Source organism: Aythya marila (assembly GCF_965140915.1).
Source record: "Aythya marila genome assembly, chromosome: 9".
NCBI lineage: Eukaryota > Metazoa > Chordata > Aves > Anseriformes > Anatidae > Aythya > Aythya marila.
In genome coordinates this window covers 10,381,242-10,399,786 of record NC_139050.1, presented here as the reverse complement: position 1 = coordinate 10,399,786, position 18,545 = coordinate 10,381,242, and the positions used below count along the sequence as shown (strand labels likewise).

Here is an 18,545-nt window from a genome sequence, read left to right as displayed (position 1 = left end):
AAAAGCAACGGCATAGGAAGTACACTACACTGAGACACGGTATGAATTATAGAGAGCAACAGAGAATGCAGGACTCCCAGCCCAGCATGTACGTACAGAGCACGTTCTTTCTGTATTCACCTGATACTTTTCTGAAGAACTCAAGCACATGGCCAAGGAAAGCCAAGCTGGTAACCCAAACCGTACAGAGGCAACCACTTACATGGAGCAAATAAGACTTCCCAAGCCGCAAGCCACCACTTTCAGTGCAACTTGTTTCTTTTCTTTATAAAGGTACAGGAGGAGGAAGAGGAAACATGAACACGAAAGGAATCAAAGAGAGTGCTGCACAGCCCTAGGCTGCAGCTGTTTACCTGCCTTGAGAATGAAATCCAGATCTGTAAGTCCACATTCCCAGCAAGTTATAAAGCTTTCTTCCAATTTGCTGCTTTCAGCCCCCACAAAAATTACAGCCACAAGAGCCTGATGGGATCAATTACTTTCATGGAGGAATATGTTTCATTAATTCCACCTTATAAAATTTGTCTCTGGGATTTATACATGCTCTGAATGCACCGTATGGGGTGGCCCATTACTAGAAGTGAGTTGTGCCAAGTCAGGAAGAGATCACAGCTACTTTCCCCAGGCTGGTTATTTCCTCAGGCACGGGGACCACTCAGCACCGTAAGCCAAAGCCAAATTCACTGCCAGCATGGCTACACAAACACATACGTCGGGAAAAGTCTGCCAGTATTGGTATGCAAACCAGAGATGCTCATGCAGCCTCTGAGCCAGTTCTGTCTCCTCTATTTCCCTTTCTTCCTGGGACCAGGAAACAAAAATTTCTTTGCTGACAGCACTCACAGAGCTGTGCTAATGCACTATGAACTCAGAAAATGCATTCGTATGCAGCTGAAGCTTCATCTGATTTGCAAGGGGACAGAGCAACTCTTGTACGTAAAATTAATCCAGACACCTCCAGGGCTGGAAAGAAAAGGACAGGCAGGACCCTAAGCAGGTATGGGGAAAAAATAAAAATAAAGAAAAGGCTTTTTGAATCTTTCTGCTTCCACGCTAACAGATTTTAGAGATTCCTTCCTTCCTTCCCTCCCCAGTATGGGGTTCCTACAGGTAGGATGTAAATTTCTGGTTTCTCTAATTCTCTATTTTGTAGGATGCAACAGCTGGATCTACTTACAAAACGTTTATGAAGGATTAGAGCTCTGTAAGGGAATTAACACTCAACCTTTCAGCCCTCATCAGACAGTGTTCACATCTGTAATGACATGGAATTTTTTCATAATGCTCAAAAGGATTCCTCTAGCATCACCCCTAATGCAGTTATTTCAGACTGTTTAATAAATAAAGTTTTTGTTAAGGATCAGCAAGAACTTAAATATATTAATCTTCATTTCATACGACTTCAATAGTATAAAGTTGAGTCAATACATTTTTACAGATGCTACGAATCTACCGATTTTCTGTGAAAGCTGTGGAGTCTGGTCCCAGCTCATTGCAAGGTGCCCTTCAGTGCAGCATTTTGCTTGCAAAGTTAACATTTGCATAAGGTATAATCTCTAGGCAGTTAAGCACAGAAGAGGAAGAAAAACAGTCCACTAAAACTGGAATAATCTAATTCCTTTCCTGAAAAGGGAAGATCATCTACCTCAGTTTATTGATGTCATCCACCTTACAAAAACACAGTAACTCCTGGGCAGCTGTTCTACCTTCCACACCAGCAGATCCAGTGATTTGTGCTCCACCACAAAAACCTGACCTCTGCTGCAACAGCTTTTGAGGGTGTTTTCAGACTTCAAGCACCCCTTGTACTTCTGGATTTCACAGAAACATCTTGAGAAAGAGGGCCCAGAAGAGCTAGATTAAGCACTCACTTAAGATCACGGTTCAGGTGGCACATCGGTAACACTTTCACCAAGCTACACACTGCTCAGAGCCACGGCAGCGCTGTTTGGCACCCAGCTTTAGAATTTCACGTGGCTTCAAGAGCCACCAGGCAGCTTTGCAAAAGGAATATCCAACCTAGGACTAACAAGAAGGAGACAACCTCTAGTTCAGAAAGCTGTACCGGGGAAGCACCATGTATGCACGCCGTGTTGTTAATCTTCCCTGCAGCACACTTAAACGGCATTCTCAAGCAATCCAAGGAAGCAGATGACAGATCACACCATGCAAGGAGGCAAAAAAAATTCAGTGCTAACTGTCTAACACAGAGGAAGTCTTGTTCCTGATCCCAAACAACCCCAGTGAGTGTTCAAAAATATCTGAGCTGAGCACCCAAGACATGGCCACGCTGTAAGACACGTTCATCACTGTTCACATCATCTTCCCAGCTGAGTTCAAAGCACCTGTCTTCCCAGGGCCAAGCTGTGTGCTGAAATAACACCTAAAGGAAAACTCCCAAAGGCATCCACTGCAAGCCCTGAAGCAACAGTTTAGTAAAACACAGCTACAACACTATGGAAAGAGGGACGTGGTTTAGTGGGTAGTAAGGGGATGGTTGGACCAGATGATCTTGGAGATCTTTTCCAACCTTAATGATTCTGATTCTATGAAAGTGACCTACAGCAACGCTGGCCTCTCAGTCTCATAAAATCCCATTTAGAGATCTGTAACAGAAATAAAGGTTGGTATGAATGTCATGTGAATGGAAAAGCATGTTTTTAAGCGCAAGAACAAAGATTTAAGTGAATGGTCTGCCTTGGTAACAAAAGACACTTTGCAGCTGCAAAGCTGAAGGTGTTAGGCCAAGCTCAGAAGGCTGCAGACCTGTGCAGAGCCCTGCAGACGTTATCAGGAGACCCTACATCCTAACACGAGGAGGATGACAAGTTTGCAGGATATCACACACCTGTAGAAGACTACAGACATCTCTAAAGCCTATACTGAAAACCAGAGAAATCACGACGTGCAGCAATCCAGACCATGATTTACAAAAGCTTAAGTGAGATTCTGAGGTAAAAATCCACCTTGTAACAGCCAGCAACTTCTAAAGGATTTCATTAGGCTGCCCAATACTAAGCAGTCATCAACAGAGGAACCACAGAGGTGCAGCGAGGAGGAGACAGCTGACACCTTCTGTGCTGCCCACAAATGAGCATGGTCTGACCACTCATTCCCATACACCTCAGGTATACACAAATATGTAAGTGAATAAAATCTATGAAAGAACAAACAAGAAGAGGCAAAATCAACTTAGAGATCTAATAAATCAGTACCATGTTCCCTTCCACAGGCTCTTATACTGAGGCTTGTGACACTATTTTCCCTAAACCTGCTTTTGAACTAAAAGGTACTAATTACTAGCTACTGCTTTGTGAAGTTACACTAACATTTGTTACCAAGAATTCAGTTCCTGTCCCAGAATGTGTTTATAAAGCATCATCTCTCCCCACTTTTTGTTGCAGCCACACAGAAATGTTTGCCTCTTAAATCCCTGTTTTGTCAGACTGAATTTGTAAGGCTAACCAGGGAAATGGGATGAACAGGAGCAATTTTCCCCCTACCTCCAAAACCAGTCACCAGATTTGCACATGCTATGCTAAATAATGCCTTGGATATTTCTGTCCATAGTAGCAGTACTTCTCGTGACACACCTTAGGCATCCTGCTACCCTTCGCAATAGTGCCATCACATCAACCATTTCACCGTACAACTGAAATACATTTCACTCTTCTGTTGCCTCCAGGACATGAATTCCAGCCTCTAGCAGACAGTTTTATTTCTGCTTAAGAAGAGACTCTGAGAACAGAAAAGGGCATGAAATATTTGAAGACCTGAAAACAAGAGTTTCCAAGTCTTCCCAAGGGGGATCAGGACCCTCCTCCGCACTGCGATACCTCCCAGCTGTGCTGTCTTCATAGTGGCCACTGGTTTGCACCCCCTCCAATCTGGTAATTCCCAAAACACACCAGGAAAGCCCCCTGCCAACCTCCCCACTTACTCATTCACAGCTTCTGTACCACTTCCTGCCTACATGAAACATCAAACAAAGCTCAACAGGAAACCATAACTAATGCTGCTGTTAAAATGGAATGAAACATTACTGAAGAGGCATTAAGTTTGCTTGACACTTTCTACCCATGAAAAAAACGTATTTTATTTGATCACCCTTTCTATCCACTCATTTACATCTTTCAATGTCTTTAATTATGACTTTCCAAAACCTGAGATTGCGCATAATGTTTAGATCAAACTAATAGGCTGCTACAGGCTTCACCCCATGAAGCCTGTCCCCCTTTTCCACTTTTGCTTCCATCTGGAACAGAAACTGAAGAGTAATTTGGCACCTTTTCAACCTTTCAATTGCTCCACCACACAATTCAGACAATTTCCCTAATTCATCTTCCATATTTCTCAAGGTTTGCTATTAAATCCCTACCTCATCTTTTGTCTATTTTACAATTTAACAAATCAAATCTGCTTGTGATCATTCAACCCCAGACACATATTTGATATCAGCTCTTTTGTAAAAGGTTTGCTACTCACTTTAAAAAAAAAATCTCAAATTGTACATCATACCATCAACCAAAATAGCCCAGTCTTGATATCTCTCTCCAAAGCCTACAAATTTTAACATTTCCATAACCACCCGCTCCAGCATTTCATCTAAATGACCGTCAACATATTTAGTTTCAAGTTTTAAGAACTTCACAGTGGCTTTACCTCTGTAGCCTTGCCTAGACCTGCTGGAAAGCAGCTCTGCAGAGAAGGACCTGGGAGTCCTGGTGGACAACAAGTTAACCATGAGCCAGCAGTGTGTCCCTGTGGCCAAGAAGACCACTGGTTTCCTCTTATGAGGAAAGGCTGAAAGAGATGGGCCTCTTCAGACTGAAGAAGAGAAGGCTGAGAGGGAATCGTATCAATGTACACAAAGAACTTAAGGGAGGGTGTCAAGAGGATGGGGCCAGACTATTCTCAGTGGTGTCCAGTAACAGGATAAGAGGCAACGGGTACATACTGAAACACAGGAAGTTCCATCTGAATATGAGGAAAAACTTTTCTGTGAGAAGGACAGAGTGCAGGAACAAGGTTGCCCAGAGAGGTTGTGAAATCTCCTTCTCCAGAGATATTCTAAACCTGCCTGGATGTGATCCTGTGCAACGCTCTGCAGGTGACCCTGCTTGAGCACGGGGGTTGGACTAGATGATCTCCAGAATCCCTTCCAACCTTAACCATGCTGTCACCCCATAGTTGCTAGTTTCCCTTCAAATTCCAGCTTCTGAGATACCATTTTACTTGGTTTGCAGAAACTACCTAGCTTCACAAAGATGTGTGTTTCCATGTCTCCTCAGATTGCCAAGTTCTCCAGGTCATTCTATCAAGTTTTCCAACTTACTTCTTGACAGCTGAACTTTTACAGAAGTACTCTGAACCAGGCAATCAGCCAATCTGACATTTAGTGACCTAGAAATTGTTACATCAGGAATGCACTCGGCTGTTCCCAATAACTGAATAGCATAGCTTGGTAAAAGTTTGTGCACTCTTTTCTTCTTTTCAGAAACTCACCTGTAGAATTCTCTGTAGGATTGAGGGAAGAGCGATAAATGCAGCCATGTTGTTCAGCACTTGCATCGTCAAACTCTTCAATGCTGAAATATCATGCATAAATATCACCAACATTCATTAGGATTCAAGGAGGGGCATCTTTCAGACTAAGAGTTTTATTTCAGTTTGTGTTTTCTAGTATGAAAATCATTTTCACCACTTCTGTGCATGTTTTCTACTAAGAACATGCATCTTTTTGCATCAGGAAGAATATATATAAAAGGTTGATATCACAACGCCTCTCCTCCCATCCTACTTCCTACCTACAGTAAACTTTCACATCTTGAGGCTTTATTTCTAACACTGCCATTCACTCTTACTGCTAACAGAAGTCAACCTGCATCCCTAGTTCATGTTATAATCCCACTGACGCTAGGATTTCCTAGTAGTAACCTTTGCATAAAATGTCTTTTGCCCCCCCCCCCCCTCGATTCCTGGTTCCCTAAAGTAAGAGCCAATAACTGATATATGCAGAAACCAGCAATTCAGCTTCTTTGTGGGTTTAATTAGATAGCTAGGGCAGTTTGGGAGATATGCACATTAGGAATGAAAACAAAAACAGTTCTGTGGGATCCAAGTGTATTACATTCTCATCATTTCTGATATCACTTCAGATAATCTCTATTCTGCAGGCATCAGCTCTCAAAATGGATAATCAAGAGGGCATTCTAAATTTAGAGGAAAAGATGAGTTGAGGGAAGAGGGGTGATTTTTATTTTTGGCTTATCAATCTATCCCCACGAATCCAGATATAGCTAATAGTCACTGGAAGGGAAGGAATAGAGGGAGACCAGACAGGATGATAACCATCATTTTTTTTGTAACATGTTGGGGTCCTTAACCATGCATGGTTACAATCACTGCGAAGTACAGTGCTGTAATCAAGCAAAGGCATTATTCTGTCCCAAAATCCTAGTATCTAAGTCCCTTTCAAGAGTACTACTTTAGATGGGCTAATGACACCCACAACTGATTCAGGGGGTAGAACTGGAGTAGAGAATTTAGTGTATTTTCTACTATTTTTAAATACAATAGACAGATGAAGAGATACCTAACAAAAAGGCTAGGTAGGGAAGATGACAGTGTTATATCAGAAGTTTCCAAAGTTTACAAACTTACTTACAGTCTAGAAAGCCTGTGCACATTGTTGTTTTGTTTTGTGTTTTTTTTTTTTTTTTTTTTTTTTTTCCTCCCATAGAGAACCACCTCAATGGAACCAGCTGATTAGAAGAGGCTGTAGCAGGGTCTGTCTTCCGCTCAAAGCTAAAAACAAAAACTACCTGACAGCTGCAGCCTACCCAACTGAGCTCCAAGCCAAGCTCAGTTCTACAGCCACTGCAATTCAGATCTACTGCGAGAGCAAGGAATTTAGGAACGAAGTAATGACACTGATTTTCTTCTGTTCAATCAGCAGAGGACAAAAGACAGCACACAGGCTTTGATTAATATTTGGAGTCACAAAAGAATCAAAATACTTACATTCAGCATAGCGATACTGTGAAGAACCGGACAGTTTCTGTGGGGACATCATAGCCTCCAGCAGGGGAAACCAGAGTGCCTAAAATAATTGAATGCAAGGAAAAAAAACAGTAAGAACATAGCAAAATGAAAAATGAGGTGTGACTAGTATCAAAGTCCATTTCTGAAGGCTCACTTGCACATTCTAAAAAACAAAAATACATTCTTATGTTTTCACTGAAGTGGAACAGAACTGAAATATATTAAAGTAATCAGAAAGTACTTGTGGATCTGCTTTCAGTCTAGATTGCTTGTATCTTAGAGCAAGATACTGTTTGATTGGATCTGAGCACAGAGAAGACCTTTGGCTCCTGTTGTTCCTTCTTCTTTCTCACTCTTACTTTCCTAATATTTTGACAACATAAGAAATCTACTTTACTTCATTCGCAGTCCCCAACTGCTACTACATGCAAGATGCAAACTCTCTGACATAGAGACTGCTTACATAACAGATAGCACAGTCACAGGTCGGCAAATGGATAGAGACATATAAATTCTCCAGTTGGGAGAATTTACGTGATATTGTACGTGGGAAGATGGCCCTTCATCCAGTGACCAGAGTCTGATCTTTATCAGGCATCAACAAAGCAATTCCACTGTGTGGAACAGAACCCAGCGTGAGAGCAAACACTAACTCCATTAGGCAGGCCATAAGCACTCTGCACTTGTAGTCACCTCTTCAACAAAAACAGCAGTTGTCTGTTGCACAATGAAATCATTTCACAAAAGAAACTGAGCAGGTCACCTCCTACACTGGACAGCACTAAGAAAAAGTGAGAGAATTCTTGACTTCCAGACATGCCAGCTCTTCAGACACAGGAACAACAATCTCAGTTTTGAATTCAGTTGCCTACATTATGCATGCTATTAGGACTAAAAATAGGTTCTATGCCACTGACATCAGCAAAATGAAAACACAACCTCGATACAAGGCATACCCAGTTCTCTCTGCAAGAGCTCAGGCAAGCTGTATTGTCTCCACCCCTTCAAGACCAGGCTAACACTAAATTCAGGATTTTTCAAGTATTCAGAACAGCAATATTCTGCAGCCACAGTGGAAGTAGCATCAGCTTTCTGCCGGCATAAAGATGACACAAACTTAAGTATGCCAACAGCTTGATGCAAGGTTACAAAAGTAATGATCCTTTGCTTTCTTTAGTGCCTGATTAACATTCAAGCCAAAATTTCAACTAAAGCTAAAAATGGGGAAAGGATGCTATCTCATCTCCTTCTCCACTACTAATATACACTTTATTTTGTGCTTCACATGTGAGGATTTCTCTCATCGGCTTAAAACCTGAAGCAGCACAACAAGAACACAAGGCAGAGCAAAACAATGGCTGCTTGACACATATCAGTATGGATTAGATGGGGAAAGGAAAAAGCACGTGAAGAGAGAGTTTCTGGAGAAGCAGAGGCCTTTATTGACTTTAGTGATATGGCTTTTACTCCCTTACCTCTTGCTGTTGTTGGTTTAAGTTGTGTGAATTCCTCTGGCAAAGAGCAATGGTTTTCATTAAGGTATCTTCAATGTTTTCTAGCAAGGGAAGTTGTTCTGAACCTAAATTTTTGGGGAAAAATAAATTGCAATTATAGAAATTACTAGATACATTAACTCCCAATCATTCTGCAAAATAAAATCATGCTGTTCATCTAAAAGCTGTTCCCTACAGTGAGCTACTGCATTATGAAGACGGGTCCTGATTTTTGGCACGCTTTCAGAATGCAGTAATAAATAGGGCATATAAGACTTTTCATGTAATCAAATAAGGAAGATTTTAGCTGTAGTTTAGGGTACAATTAAATAACAAATACAGACACTGCATTTGATTAGGTGCACCTTTGAATCCTGGGGCCGATGAAGAGTGTACCTGTGCATATATACTCATTTTCTGTAGGCAGAACATTCTTAATTCTCTGAGAAGTTTGCTTAAAGTCACAATCAAAATAGTTAACAGGACAGCTGACCACACACAAAATCAGAGTGTTTTTTGTTTGTTTGTTTGTTTGTTTTTTACAAGTTTTGGTAGAGATTAGAGTGAAAGAATAAGGAATTGCTATCAGTGTAACTACCACAGCTACATGAATGTCAATTTAAAAAATATCACTGCAATACTGAGAAACCTGAAAAAGGATCTCATTATGCCAGTTGTCAAACATGAATTTTACATTTTTATGTTTATCTCTTTTCAAAAGAAAAATGGAATTTAACTTGGTAACTCTTACTTTCATCATCTTGTGTAAGCATCAGCAACTTGCTCTGTAATCGCTGAAAGAAAGAGAAAATTCAGAACAGTAAACTTCCAGAATCTTGATGGAGGTGTTTTTAAAAGGGCTTGGTTACTAAGGCTCGCCCTTATTTTATTTCCCAATATAACTAGTATAGTATACATTTTTCTAAATGTGGAAAGGAAAACTTAAACTTAAACATTATTTTTGAACCACAAAAACAAATTTCAGTATCTATTATCTACTAGATGTTTAAAGACAGCTTTCACAACAAGCCAGAAAAATACACTGAACTGATGGTCTGCAGACAACTCAACATACTGTTTTTTGACAGAAGGTAAATGCTTCCATGCATTGTAGTGGGAAACAAACTGAGAAGCGATGACTGTCCCAAACCTCAACAAAGGACACCATGCTGACCAAGAGCATGGCAAAAATGTCACATTCAGCATTTTAGCATACAGTACCTCAAGCATAACCAGAAAGGCACCATGGATATCTCCCTTCTTCTCCAGTAAATATGAGGAAGCTTCATGAAGCTGATGTTTCTGGGTTATCTAAGTAAAAAAAAAAAAAAAAAAAAAAAAAAAAAAAAAAAAAAAAAAAAGTGAACATCTATCTCAAGAAACCTGCCAGCATTTGTTTACTCCACAAAACAGGGACAACTGGATGGTCAGAGAGGATTTTTATCTCCATGTGTTCACAGGCACATTAACGAGTCCAAGCACTGAGTCAGATGCCTGCCCCCACCACTCCTGTCTACACTGTGCTGTTTCTGAAGTTGCTCTATTGCCACCACCAGTGTTAAAATCTTTAAATCTGCATATATACATGTATAAATATCCAGATCGAGGATAGATGTTTAGTTAAAATTTTCATAAAGTGAAGAAACAGTCACTCTCCCAACATCAGTCAAATTTTCACAGAATCACAGAATATCAGGGATTGGAAGGCATCTTGAAAGACCATCTAGTCCAATCCCCCTGCTGGAGCAGGAATACCTATTTTGGCAGTGTTGCTATCCAAAATCCCCAGTCTATATTATTTCAGATACCTTCAATGGTAATCAGCGTTAATTCAGATGATCTGTATTCTGCAGTTAATCGGTAGATTCAGCATACTAATAGCCTTTTCTTATTAGCCCTGAGACTAAATTCAGAAACAGGATACTAAGTATAGCTAACAGTGGTGCAGGAGAGCAGTTTAGCAGCTCAGGGGGCCAAATATCTAAGAACTAATCTATAACTTCGGTAGGAGCTGATATGAATGCTTCCCCTAGCCCCTGTCTTTACACATCTTTTCTACCTGGATGGTTTCTTCCAGCCTGCAGCATTCCACAACTTTAAGCGTCTCCAAAACCTCATCTGGGCTGTACTGACACAGCAGCTCAATGAACTGCTCTGTGATGCTGGGTGGTAAATGAATCAAGTCTTGGTTGATGCCTTCTCTGGAAAATAAAAGACACGGGAGACAAGTCAAATTCTAGTTCAGAAGTTTGACTGGAAAGAAGAGTTTTTAACTCAGTTGTGTGTTGTCTCTTACACTTTATACCCAAGCAAAAAATCTGTCTGTAAGAGAAAAATTATGCTGTCTCTACTAGTTACTAGTGCTAGATATCTGTTAGGAGGCATTTCATTTGTTCCACAACGCATTCTACTGATGCTTCAGTATAAATTAGACTATCAAAGACCCCTGTGAAACAAGATCCCGGCACAGACACTTCGTCAGCAATTCTATAGCAAAGACATGCAAAGAAGTCATGTAATTTCTTTGATGCAGCCTTATGGTCTTTGAGTAGGTTTTTTTAGATGCTGATCATCTATTTTTCCTACAGACTCTCTCTGAATATTCTTGAAGAAATACTGCTTTCTGCTTACCGTTTCTGAAACTGTTCTTCGCTCCGCTTTACCACATTTTAATGTTTCATCTGCTAGAATACAATCCCCTCTCCTAATTCATTGAGATATAACTTCATGCTTCTTTTAGGGAAACATCCCTGTTTTTATTTAGTGGTAGTTCTCAACCCAAACAAAACTAGTGAATTTTTCTTGCTCTAATGGACTCTAACTCCATGCACACTACAGTCATCAGTAGAGCACATTTCCAACTGTAAGACTTCAAACCAGACCCTGCACATTGTTCAGCACCAAGCCAGAGGCTGCGTCTTCTCTCAAGGGTTTCGTAATCGTCTGCCCCAGAGAACCATATTAAACTGGAAGGAAAAACATCTGCCTCATCTCCCCACGTGGGACCTGTTTAATCAACACAAGCAGATAAAATCTCCAATTGCTGCTGTTACCTGCCTTTGCTGCCTCCCTGATCTCCTCTAACTGTCACAAGTGACACTGCCAGGATGGTCAGGCACTCAGCAGTACATGACACTGTTCTCTTCTGGCTAGGACTGTGGATAATGCTGCCTGGCCTGAGCTGCTCGGAAGGCCAGACTAGAGTTTCCCATCCAATTCTAGTCTCGATAACTTCTGTAGGCAAAGCTCAGATCACAATTAAACTCATTTATTAAAGCTGTTCCTCTAAAATAAATTTCTCTAAATCCTTTCCAGCAGCAGCCATTGGCACTGTGGTGGTTCATGTAGTTTTCCAATTTCCAATTTTCCAATCCCTTGGCTTACTGAGTAAACTTGTAATGTGGGGGAAACAGAGCAGAACCCTGACACCAGTCCCATGACTGTCCTTGTGTCCTGTTTTCTACTCATCTTGTTTCTAAAGAGAAACAAGAAGCAAGAGATTTCCAAGAGCTGGAATGATACAGATGATCCTTTCCTAGAGACAAACATAACACTTACAACCCTTCAAAGTGAACAGCAATTCACCACCACTGTGGAATAAACTTCACGTGGCAATTCTAGGATTGATGCATTACACAGTGAAACTACAGTTCATCCTCTGTTAGCATATTTGTTAATAAGCCTGTTCTGAAGCTCGTGATAGGAAAGAAAACAGGTCAAGGTATATATTTAGCTTTGTTACCTTTCTGAACAGAAATTTGTAATCAGAAGGTATGTGGATGTGCAAACCCCACAGCCACAGGGTGGAAAAAGGTCTAACATACCACATGACCCTGTAATTTCCTGGGAGCTACACGAATTATCATCATCTAAGAAAGACCTCCAGAGTACACCATGCCCCTACCAAGCCCAAAGAAGCTTATTGTAATCACAATGTCAACTGCTTGATTAATAAATGGCATTTGCCCAGAAATGAAAGCCTAACGCAGCTACGGATGAGTGTCCAAAATATGTACACAATTATACAAAAATTGGTATCCAAACTATTGTGTTTGGATATCAAGTAAAGAATCATTATTTACATCGAGTAAAGAATCCTAAAATCTAATAAAAAAGAAACAACAGATAACCTCCTGTACTCACCATCCACTCCTTCCACAACACAAAACCTATAAACCCTGTCCATACCTGCAAGAACAAGTGTTCTACCCTTTTTGATACTACACTGGAGAGAGAAGAAAAAAAAAAGAAGCACTTTGTCTAAAATGATTTCTGTCATGTCATTTCTAGCATGTCATACAATTTCAGTATGAGAACAAACTTCTAGTTTGGAAATAACTCTGGCACCCACTATTCATGGCTTATGAGCAAGCCAATCTTTTCCTTAACTATTTCACTTAAGAAATCCACAAAAAGGGAAAATGGAAAGAATGTAAGATTTTGATAACATAAAAAACTAAACAATTATCCTGAGACTTGCAGGTCCTGCTCAGCTCAACACAACCTGCTTCGTCTTCAGTATAACCGTGCCAAACAGTTCCTCTGCAAAACTCTTCTCTGCCATGGTATCTTCCGGAAGGAAGAGATCATTGCTGATTTCTCACAAAACTTTGCACAGCTGAGCCTTGCCAGAGTCATGGTTAGTGAGCAGAACCACTGTAACACCCTACAAGTTTTGCCATTTGTTAGTATGTTAATAGACCCAGAACACTGTGTTGTTAAATATGTGTTGGTACAACACATGAATTTGTGCTGCAAACAGACATGCTTCATTGCAATTTTTTTTAGAAGGGAACTTAAGAGTTTAAAGTGGAAGGGTGGCAAAGGCTGTGATTGATGAACTGAGCAATATACACTACATTCTCTGTTTTTTGTGGCTGCTTATAAGATACGAACCATAAGGACATCTGGTTTTAATTTCCCTAAGCAATTTCTGTTAACCCTGTTTCCTACCTTCCCCCTTCTAGCTCCTTTAAAATAAATCTCCAGCAAAATTAAATGGGCCAAATAAATCCCTAATGCGATTCCACCAACTCAGTATAGTTACACTAGTATGATGAGTCTTGTCCTCCATATGATCAAGCAATCATTCGTATTTGAGACATTAAAGCTCCTTTGCTACTCTAGAATCTTTATTCTAATATTAATTTTGCTCAGAAAAAGCATATAAACGTTTAGACTGACAGGAGAGAGAGATGTTTTCAAAAGAACCTAATCACTATTTAATGTAAAGATAATAGTGCAAAGCAGAGGTGCATCTGCAGATTAGGTCTTGCAAAGTAAAATTACTCCATCCTCCTGTGCCTCCCTTGGCACAGTTCATTTTGATACAGTTCAGTTCATTTTGATATGTCTTTGAAGCAGACAGCCTCACAGCACTGAAAACACACCACAGAGCCTTGAGTGCTATAAAAAAGTCCCTCCAGCAATCTAGGATCTCTGCTTCTCCCTGGCAACACAGTTTAATAACAATGAGTTAAACTTTGGGCTTATAAGACTTTCTTCTTTAAGGTTAGTCGATGCCATACATCAAGCCATAATATTTAGCAGTATTTTGTTCTTTTTTGCATAACTTTCTTGCTTCTCTTTTGCTTACTGAATACTCTGGCAACTACATCACAGTCAGTACAAGGTCTACCTCCCTTGCTCAGGATGCTGAACATTACACTGTAGTGCAGAGAATTAGAGGACTTTGAAACAGATGGAAAAGGAACAGCCACAAATTTTGCTACAACATACACAGCACAATGAGAGAAGCCATGTGGCTTCATGGCTTGCTGAATCTTGGGGTCTCAGAGATAAAAGCAGAAATGTTTTGAAGGATCAGATACAGAAAGTTGTTTCCTACACCTGGATTTAACATATCATACATGTTGATTTTGATTAGAATAGAACTACAGGAAAATGGTTGTATTTAGCTCTGTGGGAGAGCTAAATCAGATATGTTTATTACTCAGAGATTATGGAAGTCACTCTACACAAAAGATTAAAATACAGGTTAATTACTACCTTCGCTGGGTCTCACTTGCTGCAAGTGATATCACAGCACAAACAACAAAGTCTTAGTTAATATCCAGCTGGGTACCATCTCTGCTTAACTACTATTTAAAAGCAACAACAGAAAAACTAAATCATCCAATTTCTCTCTCATAAACCAAACCAAAATATTTTCTTGGAAAAAATTTGTTTTTATTTTGACCTCTAAGTAACACATTAGGCATGGGATTTAATCCCTTCCATACAAAGGTGATTGTAAAACCTAAGGAAAATCCAAAATTTATCATTTCCAAGCTACCTTCTAAAGCACTGTTTTTTACTTCACTTCAACAAGAGCTGAAACACTGACACCACATCAAAATTTAAGATCTAAATTTAAGATATTACCTTTTCCAATTTCTCCTCCTCATAAAGCACAATAATCTGCAACTAATTGAAAAAACAGACTTTCTCCTTAAATAGCACTAACAATTGCTAGAAGGCAAATGGAGCTGTGCATATATATGTCTTACAAAATAAATAAATAAAATCAAGGCCTTACAGCATTTGAAACCGATTCAACAGAAAGAGAACACTCAGTGCTAAAATACTGAAAGAACAGGAGCAGATGGAGCAAGTAACTAGTTAAGGAGAAGTTTGCAGTGAAATATAGCAGCAATTCCAAAATGATAGAAACGAAAAATGTCAATAGATCAAAACACATCTCTATTTATGCTAAATTTGGGCAGCTTGGTCAAGTAATCAAACCAGTGGGTGCCTGAGAACAGAAGTGACGGTTCATTTGCAGGGTAACCATTTCACAGCCTTCCCAAAGAAGCTGTTACGGCAATGACCGCCCTCCCACCAACGCTGGGGAGGCGTCACATTGCACGTACTGGAGCCCACACCACTTCCCAGTTAGGAAGCCAGGCGTGGGCTCTACTAAAGGACGCTCCCCAGAGAAGTGTTATTTCTGTGCTATCCTTCTCACCTTTGGGCAGTTTGGAGAACAAGTCACCTTTTCTAAGCCCTAAACTTGGATGTAGACTACGTTGATGTAGTGTTCCAAAGGAATGTGTTTTAACCCATGTAGTTTGCCAATGGTCCAATTTTCTTACCTACCTCGGATCAAGCAGACTCCTTAGAAACTGGAAGAGTAAGAACTGGTCCTGAACAACAGGAAGAGAAAACATTATTACTTTAAGTAATTTGCTATAAAAACAGCAATTCCTGAATTATATCCATTGAACAAAATACTGTTCATGGCTGGTGACTGCTGACGATGGTTTGGGTAAGTAATTATGTACTACTTTCTTTGAGAATGCTTGCTGATAACTGGTCTGTCTGATCTCTGAACACAAGCCATGCTGCGCTCCCAAGTGAAAACTGCATTACCAAGTGATACAAACAGCAACCCAGAGATCATACCTTACTATGGCCAGAACATCACTAACAGGTACAGCAGTTCAAACGTAGCAATTCCTGCAGCTGAGTATCTGCTGAGCTACTTTTCCTCCATTTATGACACAGCAACAACCAAACATTGCTCTTGGAAATCATTTCTTACAAGAATGGCAACACTGCTGTAAAGTGCCAACACCAATGAAGTTTGACACCTTACCTGAAGGTTTGTAATGATGCTCTCAATCTGCTCACTGAAGTGGATGGCTACCAAGTCAGCTGCTTTACATGGGCTAAGTTGCAGCAATTCCTTTAGAGAGAGAAACACAAGAAAAATTATTACTTTTAATTTTATAAACAATGTAATTACACAGTATCACTGAGACCGTTCAAACATACCGTATCTTTGCCTAGATGAAGCCTGTAAAATAAATGCTATCATACAAAAAAAGATTATGCAAAAAAAAAAAAAAAAAAGGGTAGTTTATAAAACGACAATTTTGAAGATTGATGATTTTACTACACAACAGGCCGTATAAGTATGCAAAACTCATCACACGCTGAGAAAATATCTCAGTCCTAAGGTGAGAAAATGATTTCATCAAATTTTCTGAAATTCCATGCCATCTCCACACCAATTCCACTTGACTCCATGCCAGCAAGACCAGCTAGTACCAACTGGGAAGAGTTCCAGCAAGAGACAGGAAACAAAGCCGTAAGTTGACTCTAGGGCATTTCTCAAGTGTTTAACTGGCTCGAACTGAACCAAATCAGAGGTTTAACAGCAGGTTTCCTGCAACAACTATTTCCCTGCTATCTGTTCAGACATGGAAAAAAATAATGAATAAATTCTTTATAGAATAAAAGGAAAAAAAACTTTTAAGATGCTTGTGGATTTGCCTCCTGTCAAGCCTGATCTAAAAGACTTCATATCATACAAGCTTACAGAACCCAGAACATGAATTTTCACTCTTGGTTCTTCCAAATGAGAAGCAACTGCTTCAGACCAACATTGGGTAGTTGGCAAACCTTCACAAAAGCCCTTGCTAAGCCTACAAATGAGAAAACATTGTGCCATTAAAGAAAAACAACTGGTATAGGAGATGGAAGAAAAACTTCATAAACGTGTATGTGCAAGAAAAAAAAGTTGCTCAGCTGTAGCTTAGCCCCCAGACAGATGTAGCAGCCAGCAAATTCAGTGAATGCCAGCAACAGACCATGGTAAAAGGAAGAAAGGAAGTAATAAGGGAAGAGCATTGCTATTCTTCCAAGCTGAAGGACCTCTCCCCAAGCTCTTTAAAGAGCTATCATAGAAGATGTATTTTGTGAGGTTTCCTAAGCAAAATTTGCCTACTTTATTATATGTAAACCAGTTCCATGGTGACTTCAGAGCTTTATTCCAGAAGCCACAGCTTTGCGTTGCTTACCCAGTACTCAGAAGCACGACTCTCTTATCTGAGAAGCCTAAGCAATCCAAAGGACCCAGAAGATCTTAATCACAGCAGTGCCATGAGAAGCATGCAGAAAGGACGTAGCATGAGAGCCTTAATTTGTTTCTCTCTCTTGTACATAACCTCCCTGGGAGTTTCCAGGCATGCTGAGTACAGGACTGAGTGGCTGGAGTCCGATGGTCCAGCCTTCCAGCAACGGACTGCAGCTCTTGGGTCAGTGTGACCTTCAGAGCTTCCCCCAGGCACCAGACTCCAGGCTTGTGTTTCCAACCTCTCCCAGGTTTACGAGTTTGTGAATATGGCACTTCCTAGGCAGACAGTCCTTGAGGGGACAATACTGACACGGGTCATGTGGGTCTAAGGAGAGAAAGTGACTGCCACTAATAACACTGATTGAAGAGGTCTTAGGTTTTATTTTGAAGATAAACATCATGAACAATTGCCATGTAGGAAGATGGAGAAAAATAAGGAAGGACACTGATCAGAAACCCCACTTTTTATTACACAGCAGGAAAGAAGTACTAAGAGGAAAGCCTCTTTAGAGGCTTCTAGCTTCAACTGAAGGTGTTGGCTTGCTATTTTGATAACTCAGAAGAAAAAAGGACTGTTGTTCAAACACCTGAAATCATGGCACCACCCTAGTAAAATGTACTATCCTAGTAAAATTTACTATTTAAGTCTTCTGAATGTTTGAGAGCAAGATTAATACACTGGAAAGGAGCAAAAGGCCATAGCAGTCAATAAGCCGTTAAGCCACAGGAAATTGCATATACTGTTCACCAATCGCTGAAAAAGAAAGACGTCAAAAAAAGGAGTTGTTGATCCCAGTTGCAACACCCAACAAAAGTGACCCCACAGAACTGGTTATTTGCCCAGCAGCTTTCTGGAGGAAGCTGTGAAGGAGTGTCATTAAAAGAGAGCAGCCACAGAATCTGCAAGGCTGTTGAAATTGTTAAGGCAGGGAATTGTTAAAGATAGCCATGGACAAGCTGAGAGGAATATTTTCTGTGGTTTTCTGTGGTTTGACAAACTCAGAAAAAGTATGCAGCTCTGACAATGGGGGCACTGGGCATTTCTGGCTCTGTACGATAATAAAGAATAAAATAAAATTTGTTTTCTCCACCACACTGAGAAAACAAAACCAAACAACTCACGACAAAAAGCTGGCAGTCTTAGCCTA

The 18,545-nt window shown here is 40.3% G+C and overlaps 1 protein-coding gene across 1 annotated transcript in view; it reads right to left on the bottom strand.

Annotated features, from left to right (window-relative positions):
* VPS8 (VPS8 subunit of CORVET complex) overlaps positions 1-18,545 on the bottom strand; it is a 75,150-nt gene that overhangs the window by 15,525 nt on the left and 41,080 nt on the right. The window contains exons 33-40 of the mRNA XM_082766875.1: positions 16,135-16,224; positions 15,636-15,682; positions 10,597-10,738; positions 9,759-9,848; positions 9,289-9,331; positions 8,520-8,623; positions 7,024-7,102; positions 5,506-5,588 (exon numbers count right to left, since the gene is read on the bottom strand). Of these exons, the coding sequence (XP_082623001.1) occupies positions 5,506-5,588; positions 7,024-7,102; positions 8,520-8,623; positions 9,289-9,331; positions 9,759-9,848; positions 10,597-10,738; positions 15,636-15,682; positions 16,135-16,224 (678 nt within the window). The remainder of the gene's footprint in view (positions 1-5,505; positions 5,589-7,023; positions 7,103-8,519; positions 8,624-9,288; positions 9,332-9,758; positions 9,849-10,596; positions 10,739-15,635; positions 15,683-16,134; positions 16,225-18,545) is intronic.